The sequence below is a fragment of the Tinamus guttatus genome, unplaced genomic scaffold (assembly GCF_059628265.1).
Source record: "Tinamus guttatus ecotype Peru unplaced genomic scaffold, ASM5962826v1 Tinamus_guttatus_pri_ptg000563l, whole genome shotgun sequence".
Classification (NCBI taxonomy): domain Eukaryota; kingdom Metazoa; phylum Chordata; class Aves; order Tinamiformes; family Tinamidae; genus Tinamus; species Tinamus guttatus.
This window is the reverse complement of record NW_028289097.1, coordinates 881,253-898,418: the sequence shown is the minus strand read 5'-3', so window position 1 is coordinate 898,418 and position 17,166 is coordinate 881,253. Positions and strand designations below refer to the sequence as shown.

The 17,166-nt window shown below is 48.2% G+C and overlaps 1 protein-coding gene across 1 annotated transcript in view; it reads left to right on the top strand.

Annotated features, from left to right (window-relative positions):
• The window catches only part of LGR6 (leucine rich repeat containing G protein-coupled receptor 6), a 117,938-nt gene extending 111,915 nt beyond the window's left edge, over positions 1-6,023 (top strand). The window contains exons 17-18 of the mRNA XM_088534520.1: positions 4,135-4,215; positions 4,786-6,023. Coding sequence (XP_088390646.1) covers positions 4,135-4,215; positions 4,786-6,023 — 1,319 coding nt within the window. The remainder of the gene's footprint in view (positions 1-4,134; positions 4,216-4,785) is intronic.
• The last annotated feature ends 11,143 nt before the right edge of the window (positions 6,024-17,166 follow it).

Below are 17,166 nucleotides of genomic sequence, written 5' to 3'. Positions count from 1 at the left end.
ATCATTAGTGCAGCCCATACAGTAATAATCTTAGTGCATATACTCAGGGAGTTTGACCAGTAAATTACAGTGTCCTCAATGAAACTGTAGAAAGACATAGTTTGCTGAGAGGGTCGGCAGCAGTGCTTACAGACCTGCTCTTGCTGGGGACAGTTCACTGCCACTGAAGCCACTTGTTATCTGAAAGGTTACTCCATCCTGGTCCCATCTGAACACCAGTACCTACCACAAGGCTCCCAGTTCTCCAGGCATGTCTCAGTTCCTCAGATTATTTGTATGTTTATGAGACATTAGGACCAGTATCATGTAGAAAAAAATGTGGAACAATTGCCTGGAAGAGATTTTTAGCTACTCTCATAAGGCCACAGTTTCAGAGGCTAAAGCCCTGGGCGAACTACGAAGGTGCAAATGTTGAATGCACAAGAACATCCCTGCTAAGCACAGCCTTAGCACATGAGTCCCCATTCAACAAAATGGCCTATTGCATGGCCTATATGCATGGTCTCTTCTTGACAATGAGGGTTTTGTAATATTGTTGTTTTAGTTAATTAATTGCTGCTTTATTTCTGTTCCCAAAGCCTCCTTTCTGATGGTCCCTGGTGGTATTCAGCTCTATTATATGAATCTTGTAGCAGTTCCTCATTACAGAGGAAGGAAAGCTCCCAGGCATTCCTTCCCTGGAAGAGATGAAGTGGCCTCGTAAAGAGCAAATAACTCAGGACATTTTCCCTGCAGTGTGTGGCCAGGCTCATAAGGGCAGTGCTGTGGGAGAACTTGAGGGAGGGATGGGGCAAGTTTCCAGATGACGATGTCCTCGAGGTCTTACATAATGCTCCTGGCAGCACCATGGAGCCCTGTACGAACAGAAATGCATGTCTTGCCCAGCCCAGCATCTCTATTAGCTTGTAAAACTGACTAATTAACTGCTACAGCCATTCAGGGAGCCCTAGAGAGTCCTCAGAGGTACACTTCTCCTACCCCTGTCACTCAAGAGGCCTGCCAGAGCCCACGGAAAGCAGATGTCCAGGCACCTTTTTCCCAATGTAGTTTAAGTTGGGATGACCCTTCTATCTGCCCTTCCTAAGTTTCTCTGCCAGCATCCTTCTCTAAGTGCTGAAATCGAGGTGGTATGGGGGGAAAATAGGTCGTTCATTGTCCTCCTTTCCATCTTTTCATGAACATCTCTGTGGTATAGCAAAATTAGCTGAGCAATTCTCAATGTAGGTTAAGAGCTGTTTTCTCCAATTCACCACTTCCTTAAAACATAATGTCAGACTTTGGTAAATTACAAATCCTGAATACTAACATGAGCTCCCTCATCCCTCACAAGGTTATTTTGCAGAGGACACAGACTTGACAGAGATCTGGGAAAACTGTGTGTAACAACACATGGTACGAGGCTTTTGTGTTAGATCCAGGGGAATGTTTGTACATCACACACTGGCATGTATGGAGGAAAGTCTATCCTTCTACCTGGTGGACAGCAGTCTCTTGCAAAGTGCCATCATTCACAGAAGTACCTGAAGATCTACTCCCCAGGAACACTTCTGGAGACCTTCAAGTCCTGCTGTAGTATCAACAGTACCGAAAAAAGGGAGACACCAGGTTCCTTAGAAGCAAAATCAAATCCTGCTCTCATCATATAGTACTTACAAATTAGGTTGATACTACTATATCTTGGCTTTTTCTGTAACCAGAGATGAAGCAGATACACCACATGTGGGAGCTGAGAAGAGTAAACTAGCTGGATTTATGTCCACAGACAAATCAAACTCTGAGGACTCAGATGCCCCCTGCTTGAAATGATACTCAGATTCCCCTGCCTTCCTTGGTAATGACATTTGTTAGGAAATCTTTTCATTGTCATATAGTTTGGCCACAAAAATAACAATGATTCTCTGAAAGCAATATTTCTATCTGGCTGTAGACCAAGGATTTATCCTTTCCCTGCAACATCTTATATCTAAAATCGTGAACTGAGGTAAAATAGCAGCACCCAACCCATTAGCAGATAGATTGAGGTTTAAGGGATGAAGTTTAAGCACCAGGGAGGCTGACAGCAGTTGTCCTCCTCTTCCTCCCACTTTCACATTCATGGGGACCATTTGTCACTGAAAAGGTTAAGCATTTTTTTTAAAAGGCCTCAGAAAGTGGAGGTGCCTTAATATTCAAAAACATATTCAAAACTCACAAACAAGGCAGTCTGCCTTACGAGAGCAGAATAGGCGCTTTCATTCCTCTGCAATTCCCTGGCTGAGGGAAGTACCGATTTCCAGCAGAGGGAAGAACATTTTCTGCTTTGAATCCTGCCGTGCTGGCCAAGGGTGGTAGTCTGGCAAGAAAAAAAGCTCAATGCCTTCATTTCATGCAAATGCTAAACTTCCACCTAAGAACAGTCTTTGTGCATTCTGAGCTATTGAAAAGAAAAGCAATGGGAACAGACTGCATTTCAACTTTAGCAGGGGTTGGATTTGTACAGAGAGTGGCCATCTCTGCACTGATTGGAGTGCTGCGACGGCACATCACAGCCCCTGCACTCTGGATGGAAAAGACACTGGAGATTTATGAGACTATAAAACACAGAAAGGAAATATTTTTCCATACCGCTGTGAGTGTTTTCTTGCCAGACTCCAGAGCAGAAGCAATATTTCAACTCTTAAACAGTTTTTCAAAATGGCTTTTTTTTTTTTTCCAAAGTCCACTGAAGCCGAGAAAGCCACAATACTTGTCAGGAGGCACTAAAGATAGCACATTATTTGTCATCATTCCTTAATCAGATCATCCCAAGCTTTATTTTCAAGCACAGGCAGAAAGCAGGCCTTGTGAGAGGGACCATTTCTCATTCTATCAAGCAGGCAAATCCTGCTCGAGCTGGCCACATCCTCAGCACCTTGACACCACTTGCCTTTCTTGGCCGAGAGGCTGGAGCTGTCACAGACTGCTGTGCACCACGGTGCCAGCATCCATCCTCATCATCCAAGGGAGGCTTCATTCCACAAGCAGAGATCCAGTCTAAGCTTTCTGGCTATCAAGATGTAGCAAGCAGAAAATATAGCCTCTCTCCTCCTTTTTGTCTGCAGAAAACAGCTCCAGAGTTCCTCACTGGGAGCACAAGGCCAGTGTTGGTCATGGTTGGGGATGGGGCAGCAGCTCTCGTCCTCTCTGTGCCGTTCCCAAATGCTGTGAATCAGCAGGGTTGAGAAGGGCAACAGTGACTGAAGTAGAAAAGCATGTCTTGGATTAGACTAAGAAGATGCCATTCACTTTGGTGATGACCTTCACCATTTGGCCCATTGAAAGCACAGCTGAGGTCCTGACCACGTTATCTTGCAGCACCTTGTCCCCCGGCCAAGGAGTCTCTGTCTCCCCCTTCAGAGAGGCCAAGCTTGGCCAGAGTGACAGAGAAGCCAGTCCACCAGGCTGGGCTGTGAGCGTGGTACAGTCTGGTTCACAGCTGCATAGATCACAAGGATCCAGAACCTGCTGGTTTTGTCTCTGAGCAAAACCAGGATTGGGAACCTCCAAGGTTAAAAGCAAGGCATCACATTCCCCAGAAATCATCAGATATAAAATAAACCACCAAGTGCTTGGGGTAGGGGGTGTCTTTTTGCTTCTGAGTCATTTGGTGGTAGCGGTGGCTGATGAGGAGGATTTTGTGCTGAAGCAGAGGTTAAGAGCTCTCTCAGAACAAAACTCCAAAGTCCTTGTTGATGAACTAACATTGGACAAATCCTTCCCAGAGGATGCATTTAAAGGCTTTGTTTTCTGTAACCACATAGGCCAGAGTTTTTCTTTTTGCAAAAAGAAACAAGCTGGGAAGAGGGATCTGCATTCATATAACTCTAGGATCTGGAGTTCTTATAATTCAAATATTGGGAGGAACCTTCTAAAAGCACAGAATTGCCATATGGCAACCCATCGGCTTTTACAAGACAGCTCCATGACTTCTCCTTCCACAGCACTGACTGCAGGGGACAAATTGGACACAGCAGCTACTTTGAACTTGTGGATGGGGAACCGACTGGAAGGGTCTTTATCAAAGGAAACAGGCAGTGGGGAAAGCTGATGGCCCTGCTAACCCTGATGGCCCCACTCGTTCTCCTCTGAGCACCATTTCTGTTGTTTTCTCCACAGATGACTTAGATGCAGATGACCTCCAGCTGGATCTTGAGGAATCAAAGCTGCACCCCACTATACAGTGCACACCCAGCCCTGGTAAGCACCAAGGAAAATCCAACCCCTGAACACAGCTGGCTCCATGGGCCACCCTGAATGGGTGGGCTCTGGCCAGTGAGGAGGACGTCTCAGCTCTCCCGCTCTGGTGTAGCTGCCCTCCTATGAGGAGTGGACACAGCACCCTTCTCTACGCAGCGCCCTTCTCCACACCGCACCACTGCTGCGTCCTTCTCCACACAGAGACCTGACCTTACATTTACAAAGCCCTTATAAATTTGGCTTTTCTCCCCTCACATGCCCTCTTCCCACACCTCGTGCCTGTTGCAGACAGGTTTTGGCAGCAGGCCCTAACCTGCATGCTGGAGCACACCCCAGTGCAGGGACACGGGAGGCCTAGGACAGAGCCAAGAGGTGACACTAGAAGTTGCATGCGGATCCTGCTGCAGGAGAGGGCAGACGATGTTGTTTGCTTCTTTCCAGCCCCTGGAATTCAGTAAGCATGAGGCTGATGTGCTGGGAGACGTCTGGGACCAGGCCACGGCTCCAAGCAGCATCTGGAGAGCAGAGCAAGATATGCTGGGAATAACTTCAGGCCTTGTTTTCTTTCAGGTCCCTTCAAGCCTTGTGATCACTTGTTTGAGAGCTGGATCATCCGCCTGGGCGTCTGGGCCATCGTTCTGGTCTCAGTGCTCTGCAACGGGCTGGTCATTGTGGCTGTCTTTGCCTCTCCCAGTTACCTGTCCCCGGTTAAGTTTGTCATCGGCTCCATAGCTGGAGCCAACATGCTGACCGGTGTCTACTGCAGCATGCTGGCTCTGGTGGATTCCCTGACCTACGGGCAGTTTGCTAGCTATGGTGCCAGGTGGGAGAGCGGCGCAGGCTGCAGGGTGACGGGGTTCCTCTCCGTGCTGGCCTCGGAGGCTGCCATCTTCCTGCTGACGCTGGCTGCCGTGCAGTGCAGCATTTCGGTGTCCTGTGTGCGGGGCTACGGCAAGTCACCCGCCTTGGGCAAGGTCAAGGCCGCTGCCCTTTGCTGCCTGTTGCTGTCCTCTGCTGCTGCAGCTCTGCCTCTCTTCTCCGTTGGGGAATATGGAGCATCCCCTCTCTGCCTCCCATATCCCATCCCGGATGGGAAACCTGCCACCCTGGGCTTCACTGTGGCCTTAGTGATGACAAACATGCTCTGCTTCCTGACTATCACGGGCACCTACATCCGGCTCTACTGCAACCTGCTGAAAGGCGAGTTCAGCGCTGTCTGGGACTGCGCCATGGTCAAGCATGTGGCCTGGCTGATCTTCACCAACTGCCTCCTCTACTGCCCAGTGGCCTTCCTCACCTTCTCCTCCATGCTCAACCTCTTCCTCATCACCCCAGAGGTCATCAAGTCCATCCTGCTTGTGGTCCTGCCCCTGCCCGCCTGCCTGAACCCCCTGCTCTACCTGTTGTTCAACCCCCACTTCAGAGATGATCTCCGCCTGCTGCGGCAGAAGGGCCAGGACAAGGGAAGCTACACCCAGTCCTGTAGGGTTGATGACATGGAGAAAAGCTCCTATGACTCCACCCAGGCTCTCGTGAGCTTCTCTGATATCGACCACATATTCGAGACTCCTGACTCCCTGGTAGTGCACCCCGTCCTTGACAGCTACAGCTTTCCCTCCATGACACTCGTCCCCTGCCAGCAAAGAGTGGGCACCAGGGGCAAGGAGAGGGGCTACTCCGAGCACTGTCCCTGCCTCAATGACAGTGAGGTTCTGCTCGCTTCGGAAGGCCGAGACACAGCCAGCAGCAGCCTCCGGATAGCCTTCTTCTCCACCCCGCCCTCACCACCCTACACATCTCACTTATAACCCTCCTCTGAGCAGCCGTGCAGGACAGCCCCACGCCACGCACTGACGGCCAGCCCCACCACACGGTGGCCAGCAAGGTGACAGCGGGCTGCTGCACGGAAAGCACGGATAAAACCCATCCATCCTCACCCCCATCACGTAAGCCTTGGCATCAGGTGCCACACTGCCAGCTGCCTCTCCTGGACGGGCTCTGACTGAGCTCCAGATGCTCAGGGCTGGCCACGGCAGGAGAGAAACCTCCTGTGTGAGAGCGTCCCCTGCTAGTGACGGCGTGGGAGGGAGCCCCAGCAGCTCAGGAAATGTGTCAGGGAGACTCTCCTCCTACTCATCCCATAGCATCCAAGCTGAGAAGAGCCCTGAGCAGAAAGCAGAAGCCTGCAGCAAAGCCAAGTACGCCTTAGCAAGAAAAAAACATCATGCTCTGGCAGAAATGTGCGGAAACGGCCTGCCAGTGCTGCAGGCCCTGCCCCTTGGGGTCTTCTTCAGGCCTCACTGACCCCAGGAAATGGGCTTATGTCCGACCCACGCCATCGATGGGAAAAGCAAAGGAAGGGGATTAAAAAGCTGTGTATTTGTGTGTGCGCGAGAGGTCTGGAATGCCTCCGTTTTGGGAGGCTCTGGCTCATCCGCCAGCAGCCACATGGGTTAGACAAGACCCACGCTCTGAGCTGGTGTCAGAGGCTGGGGATGCTCAGCACCTCTTTGTGTCTGGCCCACAGCGTCTAACAAGGATCTCTAAACCCTAAGGCAGAAAAATGCCTTGCTGAGATAACACAGTGACTCCTGGCCATGGCCCCCAAGGGAACACAGAACTCTCTCCCGTCTTGTTTGTTCCCTTCATGGGGTAGCTTTTGCACCCTGGAAGACACCTGGGAGCTTTTCTGCCTGTACCACCTGGTCAAGTGTAATGGAAACAAGATCTGGATCACTCACTGTCCCCAAAGTCCTCTCCTAGAAGAGGCTTTCAGTTCTTGGGTACCCATTCCCCATGCAAGACAGCCAGCTTAGGGGCTGTGTTTGCCCTCCCATATTCTGAGGGCAGCTAATGCAGAAGGAGGGAATAGAGGCCAGCCGTGTGAGACGATGGCGTCAGGAGGACATAAGCCACTGGAAAGAGCCCCCAGTTCGCTCCTTGCAGCTCAGGGATCTCCCAAACCCATCTACTCAATTCAAATCGCTCCCACTGCCACCCAACGTGGCAGGGAGCCCTGTGGTCAGAGCTCAGGCCCTGAGCAAAGCTTTGGTTCTGCTGACATTACTTCAGCTGTACAAGTTGTTCATTCTTGTGAGATAATAAATGAGCCCCATTGCTGACCAGTGGCTGCCTTCTGTTCTCTTGCGTGTGAGAGCACCTTGGTGGTTCTTTCAGCACCTCATTGCCTGCTTCTCCCAGCCAAAACAGAGCTGCTGTGCCTCAGGTGCTATCTATATTCCCTTAATGAGGACAGGAGGACCAGGCCTCTCATTAAAGCCAACATACATGAAGAATGAGACCCTGAGTGTAATGACCCCACAGGCCAGATCTACCTGTTTGTGTCCCCTGATTTGCAGCTCAGCTACATCCAGTTTACAGATTCATAAGCAGAACAGTGGCTGCTGCACTGCAGATTAGGGACCTTATAACGGGTTCCCTTGTACAAAATAGACTCCACAGTCACAGCCCACCTCTGCTCCCCTTCTCTGCACATGCCCCCTGTAGTCTTATCTCAAGCACAATGAAAGAAAAATTTGAGGTCAATAAGAAACCAGAGGAATGAAAACTAAAGAGGTGATGAACACCTCAAATCTAGTAACAGAATCCAAAGCTCTCCCATGCACCCCCAATGGAGGCTATGAAAAATAAGTCTTGTTACAATATTTGGATTCTGATCCAGATTTCTGACATCCTGCATATGTTCAAAATCAACTCTCATGGTTTGTCCTTTAAAAATACTGAGTGTCTTGTTCTGTTTCCTCGGGGCTGCTTATTTGCAGTTGAATGGGAAAAATTCATATTTAGTTTGATTTGCAGAAATAAAATGCTTAGAAGTGGAGTTATATATCCCCAGCATAAATCACAACTCCATAAGGAAATCCCACATTGTAAGACACCCTCAAAAAAACCCTGTGATATTCACAAGATGAGCATCCCTACATGTCAGACTAACATTGCAGCACTGTCTGAAATCCCCTGCATTGCTGCCAGGAGCGCTCAGGCCACGTTAGCAGGTCTTAAGCTACACAGAGGAGCCCTTGACAGACAACAAATGGTGCTTCTGAGCTCTCCATGGGCACTGGGCCATCTGTTCACAGACTGCTAGGAGCTTTCCAGGGCTTGTGCCCACCATTTTCGGGTCCGAGCGAAGAGGAGGAAGAATATGTGAGAGTATCTAAGGCAGGAATAGCCTGCGATGCCTGGGGACAGGAACAGGATTGATGCAGGCTCAGGCAATGTTGCACCTTTCCTCCCCAGAACAATGTCATTGCTCAACAAAGCTGTGGAAAACTTCTCAGCAAGACTGGGCAAATATCCTTCGGAGTGTATAGGCAACTCCTAGTCAATGTGAGACTTCCCACCCCTGCCTCACAGCCTGGCCAGTGCCCAGTAGTCCTGCTAGCTTTCATTGTGCCAGAGCCCAGCCGAAATGTGTGCCTCTCGCTGCCTATTTCAGAGCCCCCACAATAAATAATGCCCATGCAAGTCCCGATCATTACTCCCTTGTAGCCCAGGATCTCATCAGCACTGGTACAACCGCACCTGGAGTGTTGTGTGCAGTTCTGGGCTCCCCAGTACAAGAAGGGCAATGAGCTTCTAGAGAGGGTCCAGCGTAGAGTGACAAAGATTAAGGGACTGGAGCATCTATTGTATGAGGAAAGACTAAGCGAGCTGGGCCAGTTTAGCCTGGAGAAGAGAAGGCTGAGGGGAGATTTGATCAATATGTTCAAGTACCTGAGGGGTGATCGTTCGGGAAGATGGGGCCAGCAGGAAACCTGAAAGGAAGAGGGGAGCACAAACACAGCACGAGCTGTAGAGGCTCCCAAGAAGCAGTGAGTGCCTATGGATCTGCAGAGGTGCTGAGGGAAGACCCTGGCATCTTCCCCTCTGCTATTATGGGCAATAAATTCAGAGTATGAACTCTCTGGCAAGTGCTCACTGAAGTGCCTTTCATCACATCTGCAACAGAGCACACTTACGGCTTCCCATCTACCAAACACTAAATTCCATAATTAACAACAACAGCAAAAAATCCTACATCTCTCTACTTAGCAGTTCTTTTTTTCCTTTATCAGTGCCAGGTTGAACTTCTTCAGACAGCTTAGTCCTCTGTCGGTTTTGAGGCAACTAAGCGTAAGCCTGCTGGTCCATTCTCACGGTACCACCACTAGCCACACAGTCCCATGTGTTTCTGCCCCAGGAATCAGCCTGACCTCTGCAGACCATTGCTGGTCAACCAACAGAGATGACTACAGCAAGCCCAAGAGGAGGGGAATTCTCACTCTCCGCTCTCCACCAGCAAGGACTGAGGAGGCTGCTCTTCTCCTCCCTCCTGGACTAAGCTTTGGCAGTGAAATAACATACTAGATGATTCCTTTCCAGATGTTCCTCTTGAAGGATACCAAATGTTATCAGGGCCCTCAACGGCATCCAGAGGTCCTTGAGGCATCATGAACTCTTTTCACTGGAGACAGGGCTCCCCTGGACTCAGGATCAGCCTGTGCCTCCATGAGGACAAGGCATCTGGAAGGCAGCTCCATCGGGCTGGAAGAGGCCTGGCTGCTAGACAGCCTCAGACAGCAGCCTGGGAGTTGCACCTCTTGGCTGGACAAAAGGAGCAGCAGTGTGAAAGCCACCATGGCAGGGCTGTCACTGTGACAGACAGTGCTGGAAATCTCCACTCAGTTGGTGGTCCCAGGCCCCCTCTGAAATGCAGGGGGTTGCCAGGAGCTGATGGTGGCTGTAGGCCTTGCCCGCTGCGCGCGATGCGTGAGGGCACAGAGGTGTTTGGCTGTGCTGTGGGGAGGAGAACCAGGCCACACCGCCTCCTGGGATAAGTTTTGGCTGATGTGGAGTATTCCACACAGAGGCCCTCTGGGCGGCTGGTGACTCGTGGAGCTGCTCTGGACGCCATTGTCAGGGCTGGGCACCTTTGGGGTTTCTCCTGCACGTCAGCAAGGCCCTGTCAGGACACATGGAAGGGGACAGACAGCATGGTTGACTGAGGAGCGTGGCCCTGAGGGATCCGGAAGCATTGTCTAGGAGGACAATGCAGAGGCAGTTTGTAGGCACTCTCAAATGTCATTTTTTTTTTCACTTGTCCAGCCTCTCATGGCTAAAGATGTGCAACTCCTCTGAAACCAAGCCAGTGGAGCAAGCACCCCACAGTAATATTTTTTCAGTCTCATTGTTTTTCCATCAGTGTTGGGATTTCTGGAAGCCTGAGCCACAATTTGGAACACACGGGATAGCAGTGCTACCACAGCCATAGGGATGCAGGCGATGAGAGCCAGGCTTTGCATGGGATGGCAATATCTGGGACTAGCCAAGAAGGCTTGAAAAAGCAGAGACATCCTGGAGAACATAAGCTCTTCTTCTGGACTGAAACGTGCCTCACTTTGGCAGCTGACTTCAGCGGTTTCAGGTTAAATCCCGAGGTACCAAAGGATTAATGTCTCTTCTCTATTCTTCATTGACACAAAACCATACTTTAGTTGCCCCATGATCTATTACTGTTCAAGACCTGACTGAGAACTTCCAGGCTATTCATTAACAGAATAGATGCTGGTCTGAGCTCCTAAAAGCAAACAAAAAGCATTTCATCTCATTTTTTTTTGTCTATGAATGTTTCACAAGCTATCTTTCCTGCTGAGATCTGCCCCCTGCCATCTACACCCAAAGCTTCTCTATACTGAAACTGCACTCCCAGGCCTGGGTTCCTGCCTGTATCTCTTAGCCCCAGGTCATCTTTCACTTTGTTTTCATTGAAGGAGAAGCTTTGTGCTCTCATTTCTACAGGCTTGCATGGCTCAGTGTGTGCCCTCTTCCTTCAGTCACAGATCCTAGAAGAGGATGCTGGCTGGTGTAGGTACAGGAAGACACAGTCAGAAAGAGCTCTGGTTTTGGTTGTCAGTGTGAAAAGCCTTACAACTTCGGATCTCCAGTGCCCACAATATAGATTGAGTCGAGATCTCATGGATCATCTGCTGAAAGGCTCTGAGCTGCATCCTCTTGACACCATCCCTTCAGATATGCATACACATTGATAAGATCCCCCTCTGCCTCCTCTTCTCCAGGCTGAACAGATCCAGCTTTCTCAGCCTTTTCTTGTATAAGATACTCCAGTCCCTTAATTACCTAAGTAGCCCTTTGCTGGACTCTTTTCAGTAGCTCCACGTCTCTTTTGTACTGCAGAACCCAGAGCTGGACATAGTATTACTGGTGTGGCCTCAGCAGGGCTAAGAAGAGAGGGAGGATCAACCTCCCTTGACCTGCTGCCAACGCTCTTCCCCATGTAGTCTAAGGCCAGCTGCCCTTCTTGGCCACAGGTCTTGGTCACTGGCTCACAGTCAACTTGTCCACCAGGACTTCCAGGTCCTTCTCTGCACACCACTAAAAGGAAGCAGGTCTATGGCAGGAAGTCTCCTTTGAGAATCTTCTAACTCTCACCTGGAATTTATGCGAAACAATTACGACATTTGCTCAACATGTTGAAATAATCTTATCGTATTTGTAACTTAGCTGTTGCCTGTATGGTGAAGCAATCGCTGGGAAAAGGATGAGACGCAGCAGTGCTCTCCACTGTGTATTATGTGCATATTATGCACTTTGAACTACTGCTAACATCATTTAATATCAAAACTCCAAGAAAGGAACAAAGCATGCTCTAGATAGGCATATTGGTATCCAAATCATGAAGAGACTTCTTTTTTCCACACAAACTCAAACATGCTCTTTTATTGAGCACCACGATTTCTACCATGCAAAATCTAAAAGGCCAAAAATGCCGATGTGCAAAAATACTTCCTTTGACAATATTAAGCAACTTCTCATTTATTCATTTATGGCTATCATCACAAATGGACTGTGAGAAAGACTGTTTATTTTGTTTTTTCTTTTTTCTTCCCATCAAATTGTCTAGAAGAAAAAAGAAAGAAACAAACAAAAAAATCAAGACCCAGCAGAGGACATGAAAAAGATGCTCTACGCAGGGAAGAAAGCACACAGGCTCATTAAAAAAAAAAAAGGAGGAAATTAATCTCATCACTTACAGTGCTGTCTCTCTCTATAGTTGCAGTGGAGAAATGGCCTTTACACAAATCACACAATGTGCAGCTGCAACTGAGTCATCTGCCATCCAACCCCTCCTGAACCCGTGCACTGGGGCTGGGATTTCTGGAGAGCCCCTTCTACCACAGCAACTTCTGAAAATCCCAGTCTTCAAAGCACAGCAATACACAGAGTGGGAGAATCCACAATCAGACATCAGTTATGCTGCACGGCTGCTCTTTTTTCTTAGTCTTCCACATGAGCAAGAAACAGTAGAAAGATTTTGCATCAGAGAAGCTGTACTATGCAGGCAGCTGGGCATTCAGCATTCCTAATCTGCCCCTGAAGAAATCCTACCACTACCTTGAGGAGTCAGTGCTAGGAGAGGAGACGAGAAGCACAGGAATGGCTGACAGACCAGAGCCATAAGGAGACAAATGTCATAAGGAGAGATGACCACAGAAGGGCTCTGAGACCATGGTTTCCTGACAGGAAAGAGCTAAAAAGGGAAATTACCACACCAAGGTAGCTGTGTCTCTTTGTGTGCTATCAGTGACATGTCAGTGACATTAGGGGATTGCCCTAGAGCCATGGCATCAATGGGGAGACACTCCCCCCTTCCGCTGCCCGGCTGCAATACATTTTGTGATGGGATGTGCAGAAGGGATGCTCAGACTGTGCCCGCTTGTGCACAGGTGCAAGAGCTGTGATTCCTGAGCGCAGGTTTCGCTGCTTTAGGGATCCAGCAGTAGCCAAGTGGGAGACTTCACCCCCAAGAAATACTCGCCCCACGCAGTATGTTCTGCTTGGTGCTGTTCTAGCAAAGGAGGAACATGCTCCCTCATGGCGTATGGATCATAGTGCGGATGCCTGGGAACTCCACCCTGTGGAACAGGCCAGGGACACTGGCCTTTGACAGCACGCTCTGCTCTACAGGGGAAGGGACGCGCTTCTGTAGCCAGCACTAGTAGACACCATAGCCTGCAAAAATGACATTTCCTTCATGTTTCAGATTCAGGCTGCAGCTGACCCTTGGGGCAGAAGGTTGGACTAGAGACCAGTCTCTAGTTGGACTCTAGAAGGTTGGACTTGAGGTTGCTTCCAACCTGAATTACCCTATGATTCTATGATATAACGATAAGGGATTCAGAGGTTATAGCAATGTAAGCCAACCCTGTGGGTTAATATTGGATTGCAAGAGCAAAATATTTGGGAGTCTGGACCTTCATGTCCAACAACTTAAAAATACTGGGATTTTGCCCCGTTTGAACATCTATAATAAATAAATAAATAAACAGAATATTAGCTGCTTTTGTGAATGGGTATTGCTGAAGAAATACTGATATTCTTTCATCATAAACAAACATGCACAAACACGCACGTACACACACGGACACAGAGTTTGTATATTTTTCACAGAAGTAATGCTAGAGAAATTCCTTCCTTGTAGAACCCCAAGAGCAGTTTTGGAGCTACTCTGCCCTCGCGTGGCATGTGGACACCTCTGCAAGCAACAAACCTCACCATGTAACCTTATGACTACTACATATCGCATCCTTATGTCGTATGGCTATATCACATTTACAACGTCTGTAGAAGAGCCTGTCCCAGAGAAGCACTGGGGAACCGTTGACAATTCTGAAAGTACCTGGCAAATCGAATTCATCAAACACCTAAATCATTCTATGATGCCCCAGACACACATGCCACTTGGAAGATGAGCATAAAATGTCAACGGATACTTTCTTTAAAAGCTTCTCAACTTAAACTTGTAAGACATTTCTGACAATATTCCTGAAGACACTCCCTCACTTTGAAACCATTTCCTCGCCCCTTGAATCGCCTCAAAGGTCTCATCTATGGAATAGAGGAAAGAATAATCTGAAAAACCATCTAAAGTCTATGAACCATACTGGGACTCACCAGAAGGATGAAAAAAAAAAAAAAAAAGTTTTTGAACTATGAACCCAGCATACCAGAAATCATAGAGAAAGGCAATTTTGAAAATATATGGATTTAAAACCCCACCATAAGTAATTTATCAAAAGTCTCAGTGGCTCCATCAAAGGGGCTTTCAGAAAATGCCTATAGGGCACTGCTTAGGAAATAATTGTGAAAAGTCCTCAAGGCAGTGGTGAAGCTGCCCTAGAGATCAACCACATGGATTTACTCTGTGCATCTTCATAATTCTAAAATTGCCTCAGATACCACCACATAGAAGCCATTTCGGAAGCGATCTATAATGTTGAAGCACAGCCATAAACACCCCATTAACAGGACCATAAAAAAGCAACCAAAAAATCCCACATGTAAAGAAACCAACATTCAAAATCTTTTGTGTGATTTTTCACAGCATTCTCTTAGGGGACTTTGAAGGGATTTATTCAACAACCCCTCCATTTTTTACAGTCTTATTTACAATGGTTCCTTTGTGGGGATTAGGGCTTATTCTCCATAGCTCCTTGGCAGTAATTTTGGCCTCTTCAGTGAGTTTTCACAATGGTTTCAGCAGGAAGGTGGAGTATTTTTTACAGTGGGCATTTCATAGATTCTCTGAGACAGTTTCCATAATGGTTATGTGATGGTGACTTGCTGGAAGATCCGAGGCTTGATTTAAACTGTCCAAACAATATAGGATTTGAGAATATTTTCACTGTTAAACCTATACTCATTGGATCACAGCCAGAGTTTTAACCCATGAAGAGCAGACAGTTGTAATCACACTATTTCCACCACTGACTACAGTTTTAGGGGACGGGCTCGTATTGCAGACAGTGAGATAACACCATCTCGCAGTGCATCAGGAGTGGAACAGTGTTTCCTATGGATCTTTCCATGTTTACATACTGCAACAATCCCCAGCTGGTGACATGTCACCTGCAGCAGTCTTTCAGTGAACCAGGCCAATGCACATTCCCTGACAACTACCAATTACCCACATAAAAAAAAGTGTTAGGAAAGGAAGGCAGGGGGTAGCTCTAGCATAGAGAGAGCCATGACGGGTAAGTGTAATTCCCTATGGCTGTTAAAAAATCCAGACCATGGAAACCATCCCAGTCTTGACAAAGACCCTAGGTCTGACTAGAACAGGTCTCTTCTCTTTGACTCCAGAGACTAAAACACATATGGTTATGATGGTCTATGCCTGAGGCTCTTCTTTACCTGATCTAGGGCTAAGGTAAGCGCCCTACGCTTATGAAATTCCACCAGAAGCTCACTGGAAGTGAGTAAATAAATATTTATTTATACTTACATTGCCCTCAGGTGTACCCAGTCTGGTCCACATCCAGGGAAGTGACCTCTTACTGTTGTCCTGGGAATTCAGCTGGACGATTCCCAGCGCTCTTCACAGACACACAGCCTCTTCCAGACACGAGACACCGTGACAGAACTGCTTCCCTGCAACACAGAGCCGAGTGCCGCGGTGTTTTTAGTGGCCCATGGAAATACTGAGAGCAAAAAGAGAAGATATGGTACTCTGTGATATCTGGGGAGAAATACAGGTAGACATAGGCCACAGCAGTTACATCCCTGCTGCTCGATGAGGTGTAGCCTGGTTCCCTTTCCTACCACTCTGCTGGCAATGAGCATGAGTTTCTCCCCTGGGGATCTGGTTGACTTGCTCCAGAGTAAAGCCAGAATGTAAATTGCCATGTTAAGAAGCGGAGGATCAAAGAGTCTGGGTTCTTCCATGAGTACAGCCACAATAAACGTGCCCATCCCAAACCGGTAAACCACTGCTCCAGAAGAATCTGGCAAAGCCTGCTTCTGCTGCAGGCTTTGAGGAGAGCTCAAGCACCCAAATGTTGGCCTGTTTTACCAGGAATGTCAGTACTGTGACACAAAAAAATCACCTTTTCCTTCAAACCTTGTCTCACTTTCAACAGTTTACCAAGCAAATTCAATAATTGTCTTTTTTTTTTTTTTTTTTCCTTCTGCTAGAAATTGCAGCACAGGAATTGACAACAGACTTGCATGTGCTCAGATGAGCATCCCTGTGCAATGCCTGGTTGAAATCTCTAGGCACGTTGCATGCTGCGGCCTTCACCAGTGTCTTAGAGGAGGAACCCAAGTCTGGGGGGGCTTTTCTCAGATGTGACCCCCGTGATTCAGTCCAATCTTTCCTCCTCATCTGTCCCCACACCATTCTCCCACCCACAGCAATAAAACAGTTCTGGGTGCCGAATAAGCAGCAAAAACGCATGCAGCGTGGGGACCAAAGATATGAGAGTCCAGAAATAGCCAGAAATAGAAAATAGCCAGATTAATGTTTAAATTACATCAATTTAAACATTAAATTACATTCTGATGCACTTTATGCCTTCAAAATATAGATCTCTGAGAAGTGTTTCAAATGAGAGTCAAAAACAAGCTTGTGATATTTTTACCTGCTCTAGGCCAAAGCTCTTGTAGATCTGCAACACCTGGGCACCTCCATTTTATAGGTATATCCCTTCTTTCCTGGCACTACAGGCCGATGCCAGTTGTTCACGACAAGCCTGAGACCTCCTGAGATGTGAGCAGCCAGGCACAGTCTTCCAGCTTAACCCCATAGCGAGGGATTAAAGCTGCCTGTGAAACCCACAGGCAGAGGCAGGAGGAGGTGGCTTTGGCCACCATGATCCTCACACTTGCAGGGAGGGTCAAAGGGCCTCAGGCCACGGATTTGGACTCAGAACCGTGGGTTTTCTAGAGAAATTGTTCTCAATTGTGTCTTTAAGGAGCAGGTTTGAGGTAGGGGAAAGCTAGAGCAGGGCTTGCAGGTGCTGCCACGTGACACGCTCCCGCCACTTTAAATCTGGGCTAAATTAGACCCGTTTCACAGCAGCCATTTTACAGTTGGGGGGGCCGCTCCCTCGGCAACGGGCGGGAGGCCCCGTTGCCCGGCAACCGAGAGGC